The sequence below is a fragment of the Pleuronectes platessa genome, chromosome 19 (genome assembly GCF_947347685.1).
Source record: "Pleuronectes platessa chromosome 19, fPlePla1.1, whole genome shotgun sequence".
Taxonomy (NCBI): domain Eukaryota; kingdom Metazoa; phylum Chordata; class Actinopteri; order Pleuronectiformes; family Pleuronectidae; genus Pleuronectes; species Pleuronectes platessa.
In genome coordinates, this window is record NC_070644.1 from 1,795,894 (window position 1) to 1,815,789 (window position 19,896).

At 43.0% G+C, this 19,896-nt stretch overlaps 1 protein-coding gene across 2 annotated transcripts; it reads left to right on the plus strand.

Moving 5' to 3' along the window:
- Positions 1-7,649: 7,649 nt before the first annotated feature.
- Positions 7,650-17,260, plus strand: LOC128425338 (sarcolemmal membrane-associated protein). Of its 2 annotated transcripts, XM_053411909.1 has the most exons (12): positions 7,650-7,774; positions 8,086-8,146; positions 10,154-10,300; positions 10,377-10,451; positions 10,587-10,889; positions 11,160-11,334; positions 11,486-11,657; positions 12,328-12,462; positions 14,844-14,978; positions 15,727-15,861; positions 16,294-16,381; positions 16,758-17,260. In XM_053411909.1, exons 2-11 carry the CDS (start codon positions 8,095-8,097, stop codon positions 16,375-16,377), a joined length of 1,413 nt encoding a protein of 470 aa, XP_053267884.1. In that variant the 5' UTR covers positions 7,650-7,774; positions 8,086-8,094; the 3' UTR covers positions 16,378-16,381; positions 16,758-17,260. The 2 variants fall into 2 exon arrangements, with proteins under 2 accessions (XP_053267884.1, XP_053267885.1); XM_053411910.1 differs by lacking the exon at positions 16,294-16,381.
- Positions 17,261-19,896: the final 2,636 nt, after the last annotated feature.

A 19,896-nucleotide genomic window follows, 5' to 3' on the forward strand; every position in this document is an offset into this window, starting at 1 on the left:
AGGCGTTCCCAGGTCAGTGTTGAGATATAATCTCTCCACCTAGTCCTGGGTCTTCCCCGAGGTCTCCTCCCCACTGGACGTGCCTGAAACACCTCCCAAGGAAGGCGCCCAGTGGGCATCCTTACCAGATGCCCGAACCACCTCAGCTGACTCCTTTCTAAGTAAAGGAGCAGCGGCTCTAATCCGAGTTCCTCACGGATGGCTGAGCTTCTCACCCTATCCCTAAGGGAGACGCCAGCCACCCTTCTGAGAAAACTCATCTCGGCCGCTTGTACCCGCGATCTCGTCCTTTCGGTCATCACCCAGCCCTCATGACCATAGGTAAGGATAGGAACGAAGATCGACCGGTAGATCGAGAGCTTTGCCTTGCGGCTCAGCTCTCTTTTCGTTACAACGGTGCGGTAAAGCGAACGCAATACCGCCCCCGCTGCTCTGATTCTCCGGCCAATCTCACGCTCCATAGTACCCTCACTCGCGAACAAGACCCCGAGGAACTTGAACTCCTTCACTTGGGCTAAGGACTCATTTCCTACCCGGAGTAAGCAATCCATCGGTTTCCTGCTAAGAGTCATGGCCTCAGATTTAGCGGTGCTGATCCTCATCCCAGCCGCTTCACACTCGGCCGCCAGCCGATCCAGTGAGTGCTGAAGGTCACAGGCCGATGATCCAATGAGGACCACGTCATCTGCAAAAAGCAGTGACGAGATCCTCAGACCACCGAACTGCAACCCCTCCCCACCACGACTACGCCTCGATATCCTGTCCATGTATATCACAAACAGGATTGGTGACAAGGCGCAGCCCTGGCGGAGACCAGCTCCCACTGAGAACGAAACTGACTGGCTGCCGAGGACGCGAACACAGCTCTCGCTTTGGGAGTACAGGGATTGGATGGCCCTGAGGATAGACCCCCTTACCCCATACTCCCGCAGCACCTCCCACAGTTTCTCCCGGGGGACCCGGTCATACGCCTTCTCCAGATCCACAAAACACATGTAGACCGGATGGGCATACTCCCAGGCCCCCTCCAGGATCCTTGCGAGAGTGAAGAGCTGGTCCGTAGTTCCACGTTCGGGGCGAAAACCGCATTGTTCCTCTTCAATCTGAGGTTCGACGATCGGCCGAACCCTCCTTTCCAGCACCTTGGAGTAGACTTTACCAGGGAGGCTGAGAAGTGTGATACCCCTGTAATTGGCACACACTCTCTGGTCCCCCTTTTTGAACAGGGGAACCACCACCCCGGTTTGCCACTCCTTTGGCACTGTACCCGACTCCCACGCGATGTTGAATAGGCGTGTCAACCATGACAGCCCCTCAACACCCAGAGCCTTTAGCATTTCTGGCTGGATCTCATCAATCCCTGGGGCTTTGCAACTGCGGAGATGTTTGACTACCTCAGTGACCTCCACCAGGGAAATTGACGACGAAACACCATCAACCTCGAGCTCTGCCTCCAACATAGAGGGCGTGTTATTCGGATTCAGGAGTTCCTCAAAATGTTCCTTCCAACGTCCGACGACCTCCTCAGTTGAGGTCAACAGAGTCCCATCCTTACTGTACACAGCTTGGATGGTTCCCCGTTTCCCCCTCCTGAGGTGCCGGATAGTCTTCCAGAAACACTTTGGTGCCGACCGAAAGTCCTTCTCCATGGCCTCTCCGAACTTCTCCCACACCCGCTGCTTAGCCTCCGACACGGCAGCAGCTGCAGCCCTTCGGGCCTGTCGGTACCCTGCAACCGAGTCAGGAGTCCTCCAGGATATCATATCCCGGAAGGCCTCCTTCTTCAATCGGACGGCTTCCCTGACCACCGGTGTCCACCACGGTGTCCGAGGGTTACCGCCCCTTGAGGAGCCTAAGACCCTGAGGCCACAGCTAGCCGCCGCAGCTTCAGCAATGGAGGCTTTGAACACCGCCCACTCCGGCTCAATGCCCCCAACCTCCACAGGAATGCCAGAAAAACTCCGCCGGAGGTGTGAGTTGAAGATACCTAGGACGGGGGCCTCCTCCAGACGTTCCCAGTTCACCCGCACTACTCGTTTGGGCTTACCAGGTCTATCCGGAAATTTCCCCCATTCCCTGATCCAACTCACAACCAGATGGTGGTCGGTTGACAGTTCCGCCCCTCTCTTTACCCGAGTGTCCAAAACATGCGGCCTCAGATCAGATGACACGATCACAAAATCGATCATTGATCTTCGGCCTAGGGTACTCTGGTACCAGGTACACTTATGAGCACCCTTATGTTCGAACATGGTGTTTGTTATGGATAATCCATGGCTAGCACAGAAGTCCAATAACAAACGACCGCTCGGGTTCAGATCAGGGAGGCCGTTCCTCCCCACCACGCCTCTCCAGGTATCTCCATTGTTGCCCACGTGGGCGTTGAAGTCACCCAGCAGAACTACGGAGTCCCCTACTGGAGCCCCATACAGGACTCCATTCAGGGTCTCCAAGAAGGCCGAGTACTCTGAGCTGCTGTTTGGTGCATACGCACAAACAACAGTCAGAGTTTTCCCCCCTACAACCCTTAGGCGCAGGGAGGCGACCCTCTCGTCTACCGGGGTAAACTCCAACACCGCGGCGCTCAGCCGGGGATTTATGAGTATCCCCACACCCGCCCGGCGCCTCACGCCCTTGGCAACTCTGGAGAAGAATAGAGTCCAACCCTTATCCAGGAGTACGGTACCAGAGCTGAGACTGTGCGTGGAGGTAAGCCCCACCAGATCTAACTGATAGCGCTCCACCTCCCTCACAAGCTCCGGTTCCTTTCCCCACAGCGAGGTGACGTTCCACGTCCCCAGAGCCAGCTTCTGCCGCCCGGGTCTGGTCCGTCGAGACCCCTGACCTTCGCTGCCACCCATGTGGCCTCGCACCCGACCCCAACGGGTCTTCCCACAGGTGGTGGGCCCATGAGATGAAGAGAGGGGGGGTGCCACGTAGTTTGTTCGGGCTGTGCCCGACCGGGCTCCGTGGCAAACCCGGCCACCAGGCGCTCGCCATCGAGCCCTCCGTCTGGGCCTAGCTCCAGACGGGGGCCCCGGGCTTCCTCCGGGCCGGGTCACATCTCCTCTTTTGTCGATATTCATTGAGGAATTTTGAACCACTCTTAGTCTGGCCCCTCACCTGAGACCACTCTGCCATGAGAGACCCTACCAGGAGCACAAGGCTCCAGACAGCACAGTCCTCAGGTTCACAGGGACTCGCAAACCTCTCCACCACGATAAGGTGACGGTTCCAGGAGAGGTTATCTAATTAAGACAACATAAAAATGTTATACTTTGATCAATAATTAAATAAATAACTAAATTCACCACATCAATAGCTAGCAAAGTTTAAGGGTATGGAGTTCTTGACAGTGTAGAGGTCGGCAAAATTCACAGTTATGCAACATTAAGACAACATGGGCATTAAAGAAAAACATTTATTATGAAAATAATAAAAGTATAAACACATAAACTAACTTGGTGTACTTACTATATACATGTGCATTGCAGTATATGTGTGTGTGTGAGTGAGTGAGTAAGAAAGTCAGTTTTAAATGGCAGCTGGAGATTACATGTATGTGTTACGTTTGGGGAGATGTCTGGGAGAGGTGTTGGTGCCAAGCCAGATAAAGTGGTAAGTTGCATGCAAATAAAGAGTCTGATTCTATGAAGAGCAGAACTAACATTAGCTTTCAAATAAGGCATTACCAAATATCACAACAGCACAAATCAAACTTGTAAAACATCGAATTAATAGATTTCATCAGTCCCTTGCAAAGCCTAGTGTAATATGCCTAGTTCATGAAAAGGGGAAACATTTCCTTTCTGATGTGCAGTTTGAAGTCCATTGAAGAGGGCTTGCTTGTTGTGGCTCCTGATGTTGTGCATCTGCTGCTCAGACCTTTTGTTGTGGTAGCTCGTGCAGAAATTTTAGGCAGGCTCTTGCGTTGCTGCCTTTCGGAAGGTTTTAGCAGTCTGCTTCAGGTAGGGAGAGTTCTCCCTGGCTGGGTGAGCAGAATAGCTACACCTCTTCTCCCAGAGAAGTCAGTAGAAAAGAGATGCCCACTTCTCCTAAAGGAGAAGTGGGTAGAAAGAGAAAGAAAAGAGGGTGAACTGGACTTTCATTGGTTATACAGTTTTAACACCTGGTGTGACCTTGAAGAATCTAGGGAGACAGAGATTTGGAGGCTATCCTTTGTCAGCAGAACAAAGAAGACATGTGGTTGCAGGCTTTGGCTACACATGTAGGCCCAACTATTGTTCACAAATACAAGGTCTAACACAGGAAACGAAAAAGAGGAAGAAGACACAGTAGATGGAGATATAACTGGATCAGAGACTTTATATTACTGTGGTATTGTACCTGTGTTGAGAGTCATTGTGTTTAACAGGCTGGCTGTTTAAACCCCCCACCAGTTGTGTGTTGTTGAGATCCTCTGAGTCAAGGTGTAAGTTGTAGACCAAAGGTACCTGACGGGTTGATTTCGAAAGCCCTCACTGTTGACCCCCTTGACGCTGGGGAAACCTTGGCTTTGGTTGCCCAGCGGAACGGTGGTGTGGTCTGTTCACAATGGCAGCATGTCTGCTTTTTTTGTGCTGCAAAGCTACAAGTGTAATTGCTGCTTTTACTCGATTAAAAGTCAGGTTATGTACTCAACCAAATACCATGGGCCTCAATTACAACTTTTGGGTATGCACAAAACTAGGCCAGAAATGTGCATACAGCATTTCTCACACAAACGTTGGGATTTATAAAAAGAAATTCGCTGTTAAACACGAAATTGCTGTAACTTCAGTTTTCATGCTACAGTCTCCCTCAAAATACATTTGTGTAACAACAGCACCCCCCTGAGGATATGTACATGGCTTTAAGGAATGTATGACAAACTAACTTACTAGCGCCCCCTAAAGGGGAGCCCCGGCACTGAGATTGGCCGACATGTAGAAAAATCGATAGGGACGTTTGTCTTTCCATGACAAATAAATAACTCTGATAAAATTGTCCTTGGGCTTTCATAAGAATCAGAATCAGAATGTATTTATTGCCAAGTAGGTTTACACCTACCCGGAATTTGCTCTGGTTGTTGATGCATACAATGAACATAAAAACATAAAAACAATAAATGCTTCACCCATAAGAAAAAAATATATATATAAAAAAAATATATAAAGATAATAGATATAAAAAGTAAAACTTCAACTTCTGTGAACTTCATCTCAACAAGATGGAGATATAAACTACCTTGGTATATATATCAGGGGTCTTCAACGTTTTTCAGGCCAAGGACCCCCAAACTGGGCAAGAGATGGAGCAGGGACCCCCTACTATATATATATATACAGTATAAAATTGTGTTTTATATTAAACTGGGCCTAGTGCCTTGTATAAACATAGCTACCCTGTTATTGTGTAATCAATACTAAGCTTATCAAATATTACAAGGGTTAATTTATTCATGTTTGTAATTTAAACATGTGCAAGGTACAGGGTGGCCATGCCACTGCCATCTATAAACATACATCTTGCATACAACACTGAGCTATTAAAGTAATTCACAGATTCATGTTTTTATTTTAAACATGCATGTAGAAGAGACAGTGAATCCTCAAGCCATCTGTGGATGGCACACATACGCCCACATTAGTGAGATGTCGGACCCTGATGGGTAGCACACAACTTATCTAATCTTGGACAGATGGAGGTTGTCAGGCAGAGGGTCATATCACCCTCACAATATGTTGGATGCATGTAAATGTTTATTTAAAGACATTTAAATTTGTGGGGAAAAAATTGTCCTTAAAATAAAAAATAGAAAAAATAGAAAAAAAAAAAAAAAATTGTCTAATCAACCAAGGATTCGCGACCCCCCTGCAGTACCTCCGCGGACCCCCTAGGGGTCGCGGACCCCTTGTTGAAGACCTCTGGTATATATGATTTCATCACACGGTGTGACTGTGGCCTGGCGTGACATTTGATGCTTCGCCAAAAAAGAGGGATTTATTATAACTCCTCTGTGCATTGTTCTTTCAACTTCAAACCTCATTCACAGTCCCGCCCTGATCAGAACCATATCAATACTGACTCATCATTATAGCGCCACCTGCTGGCTACAGGAAGTGACATGTTTTAAACTTTTTGAACTGCTCCCTGGCTGCTTTACAATATATAGCTCAAAGGAGCTGTATATATAAAAGATCACTTCAAAGGATTCATTAAGCAAATAATTCTATGTTGTCAGTTTGCTTTAATGTCACAGTGTCAGAATCCTTAGATGTCTTAGATTTAAAGATGAAAAATGTTTACTATCTGAAAAGAGAAAAAGTGTTTTTGACCTGAACCAATCTATTCGTCTAATATAGTGATATTGATAGCACCACCTACTGCCAAAAGGAGGTAAGCCTCGTTTTAAAACTAAATTCGATTTAGATAAAGTTTTCACTATTGGGTCTACTTGATGGGGTGGACTGTAATGCGTGATTAGTGAGCGTGGTCCAGCGGTACATGACAGACGCAGGAAGTGAAGCGTTTATCCTTGCCGCAGTGCGCAAAACGCATGCAATGTGAAGTTGTGCTCTTGGTCATTGATCGCTCTCTCCATCGACCGCAACAGGCTTGAAATTGCCTGTGCTCGGACCCTTTAGTGCTACGACGTAGCCCTAGTATTATAGGTATTATTATTTGAGTCATGGGAAAGTATTCATACCAAACTCTTGTGATCAGCGTTTGCATTTCGCATCTCTCTGGTGGCTGCATTTAAAACATAAAAATTTAAAAAATCAGATTTCCTCTGAATATATTTGAAGTTCCCCCTGCAGGGGCACTATTCATCTCTCTACTTGGCATTAGCCCAAGAAATACAGTATTGGTTGGGCTATTGAGACACTTTAAATATCACTTAGACATGATATTAGAGTTGCAAGGAAGAGGCAATTGATTTATTACTATTTTGTGATGCTAACTCATTTGTATTTTTATTCACTTTACTGACCTAATGATTTATTGAGGAATAATCCTTTGTTTCAGTCTTAAAAAGTTTTCAATACAAGCCCCTTTTTTTATTATCTTGATTTTTTCCCCAGCCGTAGAATAATTTCAGAGAATGTCGAAGCCGGTATTTTAAAGTCCATTATAAATTAACCTAACAGTACATATCCTGTATTAATTACATAATTCCACTCTTCAGAATGGCACGCAGATTTAACCCTGAATGCAATACTTCATGAATTTAAGGTGAGAATAGAGTGACCTAGAGGGCAAAAGAAAAGAGGAGGTGGATGCAGTACACATGACGCACACTCTCACACCAGCAGTCCCTCGTCTGTTTCATCATCCTGTCGCTCTTTTACATCAGTACCAAGTGGCCAGAGAGCAGCTCCCTGAACAAAAGCTCTCTGTGTCAGTATGCAGCTGCAGCTTCCGTGATGCCCTATTCGGATGCATGACCTAGTGTTTAGGGGCTTGGAGCTTGAGCCACAAACTAAGGGGGGGGGGGGGGGGTTTGAGGATATTCATCTGATTTAATTTTAGTGTAGCATTTGAGCCCCACTCCAAATATTTGTCCATTTACTTCAACCAGCTCTTTGTCCTTACTGGCTTCAGGCCAACTATAGCAGGGGAGGTCTTGTACACAGTGCTTGTCATCCCCTCTGTGCCCACCCCCCTCCCCTCATTGCTTGGACTGCTCCATTTCGCATCTGAAAAAATCTGATAGTTGGTGAAGTGTTCTTCATGCCAGGGACTGCTGTAGCCTCAGCGCACACAGAATACTGTAGCTCCTGGACCACTTGAGGTAATATCTCGTGCTAAGTTTGATCCTTTTCGTGTATCAGCACATTTGCTGTTACCTTGTCCTGAAAATACATTTCTCAACAGCCATGCAGATGCCTCTTCCAGAAGTACTTGTGATGTCTTTGTGGATGATCATGCAGTTTTGTGTTCATCTTAAAAAATATATATTTAAACAAATCTTTAGCCATTAAAGCAGCAGTAATGGTTTTAATTGGTATAGTTAAAATAATATTCTATATACGTTTTTAAAAGATCAAAAATGTGTTTTTAAACATAGGAATGTGTATCTATTCACAATACTTTTTCTTACAGAGCAAACAGATGGACAAGAAAGAGTCCAGTGATCTCCTAAATAACGTATCACTAATTAAAGGTAAACCAGTTTTTTTTTCTCTCTAAAATGGACAGCAATTATTGTTATAAAGTTAAAACTTGGTGATATTTGGTGTTGTTTTGCTCGTCAAATCAAATATATCTTACCTGACACAGCATATCTTGCTATCACACAAGAGGGTTGATAAAAAGCATGAGTCACAGTTCAAATTTGTGTCTGGACCATCAAGGACAGTTTGGAGGCTTTAGAGCATACAGTGCTGTGGATGGCCTTGTTTTAGAGGCTGATTTCTCCAGTGTCAACACCTAATCAGAAGATGGAGTCTCTTTTCACAGAGAGCACATCCTCTGACTAATATGTCTCCTGCTCTGACATTCAGGGAGATGGACTCAAATAAAATCCAGGGAGTAATGGAGGAATGGGTGCCACATGGAGGACATAAAAAATCAACCGTATACGACTTACTGTATGAGACCATATCTGCGAGCATGTTACTGAACGAATCAATTTTGCATGATAGATGCATTTGTAATGCCACACTGCATAGCTTATAGGAGGCGAAAAGCAAACTGTCCTCGCAACAAAAATAGCTCAGTCATTTCATTATAATTAGATGTTTATCTGTTTCGGTCATATACAGCACATGTTCTAACTGTAAATATCACCTTCTGGCAGTAAGGATTAACAGTTTTATAGATTCACTGAATACTGGAGGCTTTCAGTGGTCGAGCGGCACTAACCCTATGATTCGGTGAAGGAATGCCGTCACATTCATTGGGAAGGAAACCGGCAGCGGGGAAAGATAGACCATGATGGCTGTAGCCTTCGGCGCTTGAGCTAAAAAAAGACTTTCCCCTTCAATGTTTTTCTGTCATCAGTTGAGGCAGTGTGATGCTGCTCATTTCCCCCGACCAGTCAGAGACGTATTTTTACCCCAAGTCTAATCCCATTATTATTTTGTCAGGTGTCATCCTCTGATCCGGCGACATAATGGCTATAATTACTAATGTTACTAAAGATAACACGTTGGGTGCCCTTGACCGAGTTACTCTTTCTCCCTCGTGCTGTCTTCAGAGGACTTTCATCCTTCACACAAACTGGACTCAGACAGTTGAACTTACTGGGAGCCCACTCACAATCTGACTCTCACTCATACATATGCATGCAAAAAGGGACACACAGACCTCCTACAAACACATGCCGGATTGAGCACTGCCCGCCCATCCTTTGTCTGGCACGCAGCAGGTTGGTCACGTGCTCGAGTCAGAGGGTGCCACCAGCCTCCATCAGTCACTTCATACCCATACATTTTAAGGGGTATTTATCAATGCCATCTGGTGGCACTACAATGCAACACGTGAGTGCGGAGACAATGAAATCACAGTTGTCAGACCAAATGCAGAAATTCTCAGCGGCCTCAGTACACTCGTGTGTCCTTTTATGGTGCACATGCTTGACCTGTCCCGACACTCGTTTTCGCCCCTGCCAAATGCTCAGTATGAGATGAGGTCATCTTTTTTCCGAGCCACGGCAGATTAGGGGATCAATCTACTGGGCATTCGCAAAGTCCAAGTATTTGTGGAGTTTGTTTCTTCCTCTAGGAAACACAACAAACCCCTGGCAGTCTTGGCCGTACCATTCCCTTTGTGTATTGTTTGCAGCAACATACTGCTGACAGGCAATGTAGACGTGCCAGAGACTCATGTCGCTAGGTTTACTGACCTATTCAATAATAGCTGGGATGGAAAATGCAGATAATATAGTTGTGTCTATTCCTGGGTCGGCAATTAGTTTATGTAATAGGCCCATTTTAATATCTTGGGAAATCATCTAGTATGCCAGCCTTGATGAAAAGAATTGGGACTGAAGCAGATTGAACATGGTGAAACGTTTAGTTGTTTTAATGTTGTTTTGCCCTATTACTTGATGTATAAGTATAGTTTAAACTTTACTTTTTCATATTTTTGTATGTGCTCCAGTCCAGGAAAACTCTCATGTGAGCAGAATGGATCTTGTTGTATTTTTCGCTCTCTTTCTCTATCTCAGATGACCTGACCAGTTCCAACATGGGATCCTCTGATGACTCAGAAAAAATGATCAAGCATTTAAAAGATGATGATCTTCGTGATGCTCAGGAGCTTGCTAACACTGAGCTTGCTAACACTGAGAGACACAAATGCACGGAGCTAAAAGGTAACCTTTAATGTACCCTGTTAACAGACAGCAACCCATCAAATGCATGGAATTAATGCAGTTATATATTTTGCAGGTATCTCAGATGGAGAGAGTAAAGAAAATAAACAACGAGCGGATGAGTCGGCAAAACAGATAAAACCTCTCCAAGGTACTTTATCTGTGTTGTGTGAAGCCACCTTCTCTTGCTTGTAGTTTTATCTTTGGTGGCTTAATTGTGCTACTATCTTGTCCACATGAAAATGTCAAACCTACTAATTTAACTACTGTCCCTGGTACGGAACAGGCCAGCTGCCCCAGCTCCAGGATGAAATGGGCGTTCTCAGGGGGCAGATGGATGTTTCCTCTAGCTCACATGATGAGCTACAAAGTGCACGTGATGAGGTGAAGTCACTGAAACGTGCCCTGGAGTCAGCCACTGCTGAGAGGGACCGTGACGTCGCTGCTATCCAGACTAACTTGGCAACCACCACAAAGGATCTGGACAAGTGGCGCCAGACTGTCAGCAAATATGAGCATGAGATTGAAAACCTGCAGCGTGACCTTCAGCAGCAGAGCAAGCAGTGGCAGAAAACTGCAGAGATACAAGGTGCAAATACACATATTTATACTATTGTATGACTCTCACAATAAATGTAATTATGATGTTATTTAATTGACTCATACATAAATGAAAGATATCATTGAGGTTGGCAGTTTCATAGGTATTTCTTAATATCTGTTTTATTTCTAGAATGAAGAGACTTACTTTCAAGCTCATCGGCACTAACCTGTTCAAGATAATTTATCTTTATGTTAAATAACAAAAGAGCATCTGCTCAAAGAATGCAACATTACATAAAACCCCTTTTTTTCACAGCCAGTGAGCTGCAGTCCATGCAGGATGAATTTGCTTCACTCAGGGCTGAGAAGGAGAAACTCTCCAAGTCTAGCCTGAAAGAGAAGACCAACCTACAGAGTGACTGTGCTGTACTGCGCTCTGAGAAAGAGGCAGAGCTGCATAAACAGCAGCAACTGGAGAAGGAACTTGCCAGGTCAGTGAGCAGTATAACCACAAATCCAGCTGCACCCTCCACATTTGTCTCTCATTTGCTTAACTCTGCTCCTTTGCTATACAGTATATCAAACACTTTGCGGTTTGTCATCTTCCACCTATTGAATTTGGTGTCGTTTTGTTTCTCACAGTTCCCGTGCTCAAAATGCTGAACTGAGCAACAGCCTCAAAGCCCTAGAGAGATCCCAGCAGGAGTTGGAGAAGAGGATGGTAGCCCTGCAGCTCCAGCACCAGCAGGATAGCACCAAGTGGCAAACCCAACTGGATGAGGCAGACAGTCGCAACAAGGCTCTGCAAAGAGAGGTATGTTCTCAAAATATAAAGACATCCACCTGAGTGAGCATCTCAGAATTACGTCCAAGAATCACACTGGTTAGGCTGGAGATTATTTCAGCCTCGAACCTGACCCTTACTGTTGTCGCTGTCCGTGCCTGGATGCCTTTCTCTATCATGTTTCAATCCTTCCACTGACGGGAGACAGAATGACTCACACTTCACCTGCACATTCAGCACATTAATGCAGTCCCAAGGGATGTTTTAGGCCTTGAGTCTTATTTTATTCCATTTAAACATGATTGTGTATAGATCTGTGAGTTAGGTCAAAACAATCCTGAGCACACAGTAGCATTGTAGCAGCTTATACACTGCCAGAGGACTGCAGCGTCTGCTGACCAGGCTTTTTTACAAAGTAAAGCTACCAATGTTGACAAGGTGTTAAAGTATTTACGAAACTTCCCACACGCACTCTCAGTTAAGGGGTGTAAGTTTATCCTTTGAGAGCAAATAAAGTTGGACTGTACCGACACGGAACTATACAATTAAGTTAAATTGTGTACTTTTTTGCTAGAATAAGGCTAGTATACAATAAAGAGATTTATTGTTATTTTTTAGTTGAAGTTGTTTAGTTTTTAGTTTTACTAAAACTCTTATACGACTATAATTAGTAATACTTTTGGTGATTTTCTTTGTACAGCACAATGAGACTAAAACTGAGCTGTCGGACCTGACGGAAAAATATGAGAAGACTGAGCAGGAGAATCAGTCGCTTACAGATGAACTTGAGTCGTGCAAAGCCAACATGAAGGAGCTTCAGGAGAAAGAATCAAAGGTGAGTGATTATCTAACACTCAACAGAAAGAATAAGGCTGTTTTTTTCTCATACAAAAAAAAAATATATAATTTTTTTAACAAACAACATATGAAGAGTTTTACAAAGGGTAGAAATTTGTGAACATCTGTAGTTGTATTGGTTTTGGGAGCATAAGCTTTGTTTCTAATTTAGCAACCACAGTAAACTGAAGATGTTTTCTATTTGTAAAATGTCTTCAGGTTTATTAGATTCACAATATGTTGTTTTAACCTCAGTACACCTGCTCCCTTCTACTCATTCACTGTCGATCACTGCTTTTAGACATCGAGATTTATATAAACACCACAGACACAGACTACTGACTGAGGATTTATTAATAAAGCTACAACGCCCAACTAAAGTATGTCCCATTTCAGTTGATTACTATAATATCCCTTCCCTTATTGAGACACCCCTATTGCTGCCTGGACAAACCATAGTCATCGGCCTTTTCCTGGCTTTGCTGTAATGGTGCTTTGGGTATTTTGGGCCAGTTAGGGCTGATTTCCTACATTGAAACACCTGATAAATACAGATGCAGTTTCTCTCTGTGACTGTCACTGATGTACAGTGCCTTGCATAAGTATTCACCCCCTTTGGACTTTTCTACATTTTGTCATGGTATAACCACAGATTAAAATTTATTTCATCGTGAGTTTATGTAATGGACCAACACAAAATAGTGCATCATTTGGAAGTGGGGGGAAATATTACATGGATTTCACAATTATTTACAAATAAAAATCTGAAAAGTGTTGAGTGCATATGCATTCACCCCCTTTACTGTGAAACCCCTAACAAAGATCTGGTGCGACCAATTGCATTCACAAGTCACATTTGCAAGTCACATAATTAGTAAATAGGGTCCACCTGTCTGCAATTTAATCTCAGTATAAATACACCTGTTCTGTGACGGACTCAGAGTTTGTTGGAGATCATTACTGAACAAACAGCATCATGAAGACCAAGGAGCTCACCAAACAGGTCAGGGATAAAGTTGTGGAGAAATATGAAGCAGGGTTAGGTTATAAAAAAATATCCAGAGCTTTGAACATCTCTCTGAGCACCATAAAATCCATCATAAGAAAATGGAAAGAATATGGCACAACCGCAAACCTACCAAGAGGAGGCCGTCCACCCAAACTGAAGAGTCGGACAAGGAGAAAATGAATCAGAGAAGCAACCAGGAGGCCCATGGTTACTCTGGAGGAGTTGCAGAGATCCACAGCTGAGGTGGGAGAATCTGTCCACAGGACAACTATTAGTCGTCTACTCCACAAATCTGGCCTTTATGGAAGAGTGGCAAGAAGAAAGCCATTGTTGAAAGGGATCCATAAAAAATCCCGTTTGGAGTTTGCCAGAAGCCATGTGGGAGACACAGCAAACATGTGGAAGAAGGTGCTCTGGTCAGATGAGACCAAAATTGAACTTTTTGGCCTCAATGCAAAACGCTATGTGTGGCGAAAACCCAACACTGCCCATCACCCTGAGCACACCATCCCAACAGTGAAACATGGTGGTGGTAGCATCATGCTGTGGGGATGCTTCTCTTCAGCAGGTACAGGGAAACTGGTCAGAATAGAGGGAAAGATGGATGGAGCCAAATACAGGGAAATCCTTGAAGAAAATCTGATGCAGTCTGCAAAAGACTTGAGACTGGGGCGGGGGTTCATCTTCCAGCAGGACAATGACCCTAAACATACAGCCAGAGCTACAAAGGAATGGTTTGGATTAAAGAATGTTAATGTCTTAAAATGGCCCAGTCAAAGCCCAGACCTCAATCCAATAGAGAATCTATGGCAAGACTTGAAGATTGCGATTCACAGACGGTCTCCATCCAATCTGACTGAGCTTCATCTTTTTTGCCAAGAAGAATGGACAAACCTTTCCATCTCTAGATGTGCAAAGCTGGTAGAGACATACCCCATAAGACTTGCAGCTGTAATTGCAGCGTAAGGGGGTTCTACCAAGTATTGACACAGGGGGGTGAATACTTATGCACCCAACAGATGTCAACTTTTTTGTTCTCATTATTGTTTGTGTCACAATAAAATTTATTTTGCACCTCCAAAGTACTATGCATGTTTTGTTGATCAAACGGGAAAAAGTTTGTTTAAGTCTATTTGAATTCCAGTTAGTAACAGTACATAATGGGAAAAAGTCCAAGGGGGGTGAATACTTATGCAAGGCACTGTAGATACCCAGACCAGAGTTCTTCTGCTGATATATATTGCTAGAATAAGGCTAGGATCAAATTAAGTGATTTGCTGTTGTCTTTTACTAAACTTGTTTAGTTTAGTTTGACTAAATCTCTACTACGACTATAATTAGTAATACTTTTGGTGATTTTCTTTGTACAGCACGATGAGACTAAAACTGAGCTGTCGGACCTGATGGAAAAATATGAGAAGACTGAGCAGGAGACTCAGTCCCTTACAGATGAACTTGAGTCGTGCAAAGCCAACATGAAGGAGCTTCAGGAGAAAGAATCAAAGGTGAGTGATTATCTAACACTCAACAGAAAGAATAAGGCTGTTTTTTTCTCATACAAAAAAAATATATATTATTTTTTTAACAAACAACATATGAAGAGTTTAACAAAGGGTAAAAATATGTGAACATCTGTAGTTGTATTGGTTTTGGGAGCTTGGGCTTTGAAATTAAGCAACCACAGTTAACTGAAGATGTTTTCTATTTGTAAAATGTCTTAAGGTTTATTAGATTCACAATATGCTGTTTTAACCTCAATACACCTGCTCCCTTCTACTCATTCACTGTTGATTGCTTTTAGACATCGAGATTTATATAAACACCACAGACACAGACTACTGACTGAGGGTTTATTATTAAAGCTACAACGACCAACTAAAGTATTTCCCATTTCAGTTGATTACTATAATATCCCTTCCCTTCTTGAGACAACCCTATTGTTGCCTGCACAAGCCATAGTCATCGGCCTTTTCCTGGCTTTGCTGTATTGGTGCTTCGGGTATTTTGGGCCAGTTAGGGCTGATTTCCGTTATTGAAAAAACATATAAATACAGATGCAGTTTCTCTCTGTGACTGTCACTGATGTAGATACGCAGACCAGAGTTCTTCTGCTGGTTATATTGCTAGAATAAGGCTAGTATAAAATAAAGAGATTTATTGTTGTTTTTTAGTTAAACTTGTGTAGTTTTTAGTTTTACTAAAACTCTACTACGACTTTAATTAGTAATACTTTTGGTGATTTTCTTTGTACAGCACGATGAGACTAAAACTGAGCTGTCGGACCTGACGGAAAAATATGAGAAGACTGAGCAGGAGAATCAGTCGCTTACAGATGAACTTGAGTCGTGCAAAGCCAACATGAAGGAGCTTCAGGAGAAAGGATCAACGGTGAGTGATTATCTAACACTCAACAGAAAGAAGAAGGCTGTTTTTTTCTCATACAAAAAAAACCCTATATAATCTTTTTGACAAACAACATATGAAGAGTTTAACAAAGGGTAGAAATATGTAAACATCTGTAGTTGTACTGGTTGTGGGAGCATGAGCTTTGTTTCTAATTTAGTAACCACAGTAAACTGAACATCTTTTCTATTTGTTAAAATGTCTTCAGGTTTATTAGATTCACAATATGTTGTTTTAACCTCAGTACACCTGCTCCCTTCTACACATTCACTGTCGATGACTGCTTTTAGACATCGTGATTTATATAAACACCAAAGACACAGACTACTGACTGAGGGTTTATTAATAAAGCTACAACGCCCAACTAAAGTATGTCCCATTTCAGTTGATTACTATAATATCCCTTCCCTTCTTTAGACATCCCTATTGCTGCCTGCACAAGCAATAGTCATCGGCCTTTTCCTGGCTTTGCTGTATTGGTGCTTCGGTGCATTGTGGTAGTAAGGTACACCCCTGTCAAGTCGGCCTACATCTTTCATTCTCATCAGTGTCTTCTAGCTCATTGCATGAATTAATCAGGTTTTCCTCGTTTCCCAGAATGCCTTCCTCTGGGGAAATTAATGTCTCAGATATCTAACCTCTCTGATCATACAGTTCCAACATCTGACATCTGTTTGTCTTGTCTGGATGTCTTAACGCTTAACAACTGTTTCTCTCTTGAATGGGCTTATCCGTGTCTGAAAGAGCTGTTCCTCACGTCCTCTGTGCACTGCATTGATCTAAATTGCAAGCTCCCTATGTCAAAGCTTTGGCAATCCTCGGGTGGGCTGTTTCATGTGGTGAGGCTCATGTTTCCATATCTGTGTCACCGTTTGTTTCAGAAAGCGTGGATGATCTGGGGGCCGGCGGTCGCTGTGGCTCTAACGGCAGTGACTGCTGCTGCAATCTTCAGAACCTGAGGGCAACTCGCACGAGCACACACTCAAGTGAATCCATGTTTGTCATCGATCTTGTCTGCACTAAAACTGAAAAACTTGCCCCCTCATCATATCTGCACTATTAATTAGGAGGGCTCCTACATAACACTGTTTGATTATTAAGATGCTCTATTTTAGATGGCAGAGACTTTAATAAAAGAATGTGAGTTTTCGTGGAAATAAATACCTTCGCTTGTATGTTTGTTGTGTGAAGAAACAGTTGGGTCATTTTTTGGCTACTATTTTGACTTATAGGATTATCCTTTAATGAATGTAAAGAGACTCTACACAATTAATTAATTCTGATTATATATGATGATATTTTTGGAGTCTGAACCTCCCTAAATGTAACACATCTCTGTAATTGTCAGAATAATAAATATGATCACAATAAACCAGCCCATAAATGAGTGCATCATGACTGCCCTAGTTACTGTACATACGAATATTTAATTGGATGGTTGTTGGTGCACAATGTATGTGAATTTAGATTTTTTTTTATTCTAAGATTGGTCTGATAGGCATATATTTTTAGAAATCTGTCTCTTTTGAGAACTCAACACTATGTAAGTGCTACAGTAAATTAATGGAGTATCTCTGTAAGTGAGTGGAGTTGTGACACATAGTATCACACAAGCACAGCTTTATCCTCTAATTTAATGTGACTGCTGTGGCGGCCTTTAACTCTACTGGAAGATTAAAGGGTTACACAGTGACAGCAGTTCCACCCTTTAAGAGGGCCGTCCACCACACTGATACTTTATTTCCCAACAGGATGAGATGTTGCAAAATGTACAATTGTGCAATATCTTCAAGGTCATAGTTTTAGAAGAAATTGCTCTGTCTGTGAGGATGAGTAGTCAGCAATCTGATCCACATTTGTGTGTTGCTTTATTCGTACCCACCATCATGACAGAAACCAAAGTGACTTGAGATTCTTGATCAGACAACCCAGGGGATACACTGTGCCTGTGGCCTGCAAGCCGATCGAGGGCTGCCCCTAAGGATGAGAATCGTTCCAATGAAAGGCAAGGCTCTCTGCAGGGTTGTCGTGTCCATTTGTTCTGCTCTAGTGTGTATGTAGGTCATTGGTAGTAGACCAGAGAGGCAACAGAATGGCAGCCGTGCACTGCATTAGCAGGAATTTACATACTGTGCTTCATATAGCTCTAATATACATTCTGACTAATGCTGAAGTTGTACTCTATCATACTGAGAATAATTCAGCAAATATCCTACATCACAACATGAGGAAAAGCTTAAGATGCTTTCAGCAGACCTTTATGTCATTAAACAGAATTATGTTGCTCAAATGTTGAAAAGACCTCACTCTGTCTTTCTATTTGTTGTTAGCTTATCAAAAATCACATAAATTTGTTTTTTGTGAAACAGCTGTATACAGAATGATAAATTATTATTAGGGCCCGAGCACCGAATGGTGAGAGGCCCTACTGAAATTGTAAGGATTTTTCTTATTATTAGGGCCCGAGCACCGAATGGTGGAAGGCCCTTTTGAAATTTAACTGATTATTATTATTATCATTATTATTTTATTTACGTATTCTGGAGTATTTGGAAAGGGGCGTGGCAAAATGGCTCAACAGCGTGACCTGGAAGTGACGACCGATCTTCACCAAAATCAGAACACAGGTGTATCGGTACTATTCAAAAAAGCCTCAATGCATTATGAAAAACGCGACAGGAAGCCCACTATGTTGGATTTAGTGGCCATTTTGGCCATATTTCATGTTTTTACTTTGACGTACTTGTCCCAGGGCTTTCATCAGATCAACTTAAAATTTAGGTGAGTGTCATCAAAACATCAAAGTTCATCAACTCACCATGAAACACAAAATCGCTGTAACTTCCGTGTTCATGGGTCTATCTCCCTTAAACTACATTTGTGTAGCTACAGCCCCCCCCCCCTGCAGACATGCAGATGGTTTTAAGGAATGGGCGTGGCAAAATAACTGACTAGCGCCCCCTAAAGGGCAGCCCCGGCACTACAATTGGCCTATATCTACAAAAATCCATAAGGACATGTGTCGTTTCATGACAAAGAAATAAGTCTCTTGGATAGATACGCTAGACCAAACAGGAAGCCCACCATTTTGGATTTGGTGGCCATTTCAACCATTTTCTGCAATTTTACTCTGATGAACTTGTCTTAGGGCTTTCATCAGATCAACTTTAACTTCTGGGAATGTCCTTACCAAGATGGAGATATAAACTGACTAGTTAGATTTGACTACAGGAAGTGAAGCGTTATGCGACGTGGAGACGTGCGCTTGGTCATCGATCGCTCTCTCTTCACCGACAGCAACAGGCTTGAAATTACCTGTGCTCAGCCCCGTTAGTGCTACAACGTAGCCCTAGTTTGTGTAGGCGGCAAAAACTGCGATAAATGGTGTTCGATGGGCCACGCATTCACACTCTGCATGTCAATATATTTGGCAAATCAGATGAAGCTCTGCCACTCTGACAAATTAAAGAAATTCATATCATTGACGGGTTTTTCTGTCAATGAATTATTGTCAAAAGAATAGAGAAAACTGATTATTTGAAAAACAGAGCTATGCAGGTGACTCAAATCTCGCTCTGCCTCCTCCACTGTTGAAATTTCAAGGGGTCTTGTTGTCCTGGGTCAGATTCATCATTATGATAAACGTCTGCATGTCTATCTATAGTTTTGACGCCAAATTTTGGTCCGATACCATAATTATGAGGACATTTTGCTCACAAATTCAAAGGACAGTTTGAAGGTTAAGAATTGGTTTTAAGGTTAGGGTTAGATTTAGGTTTAGGTTAAGACCTGAACCGACTAATTTACCTGCTCTGTCCTGTCTGCAAAAACTAAAACCTGAGAGCGTGTCCTATGTGCACTTTAGGTGCAGATGCCAATGTTGATAGTGAGGAGTAAAAAAGCCAGTACCAATATATTGTCAAATATATAAATGAAAATTAAAATAATTCAGAGATAGCTAAACAAAATTAAAACTTTGTAAGTAATATTTTTGCATATTTAAGACTTTTCCAACCAGCA

Coding starts and splice junctions, on each gene's coding strand:
- LOC128425338 (XM_053411909.1), top strand. CDS start 8,095: ATGGACAAGAAAGAGTCCAGTGATCTCCTAAATAACGTATCACTAATT. Junction 8,147..10,153: donor TAACGTATCACTAATTAAAG/GTAAACCAGTTT, acceptor TCTCTATCTCAG/ATGACCTGACCAGTTCCAAC. Junction 11,335..11,485: donor CTGGAGAAGGAACTTGCCAG/GTCAGTGAGCAG, acceptor TGTTTCTCACAG/TTCCCGTGCTCAAAATGCTG.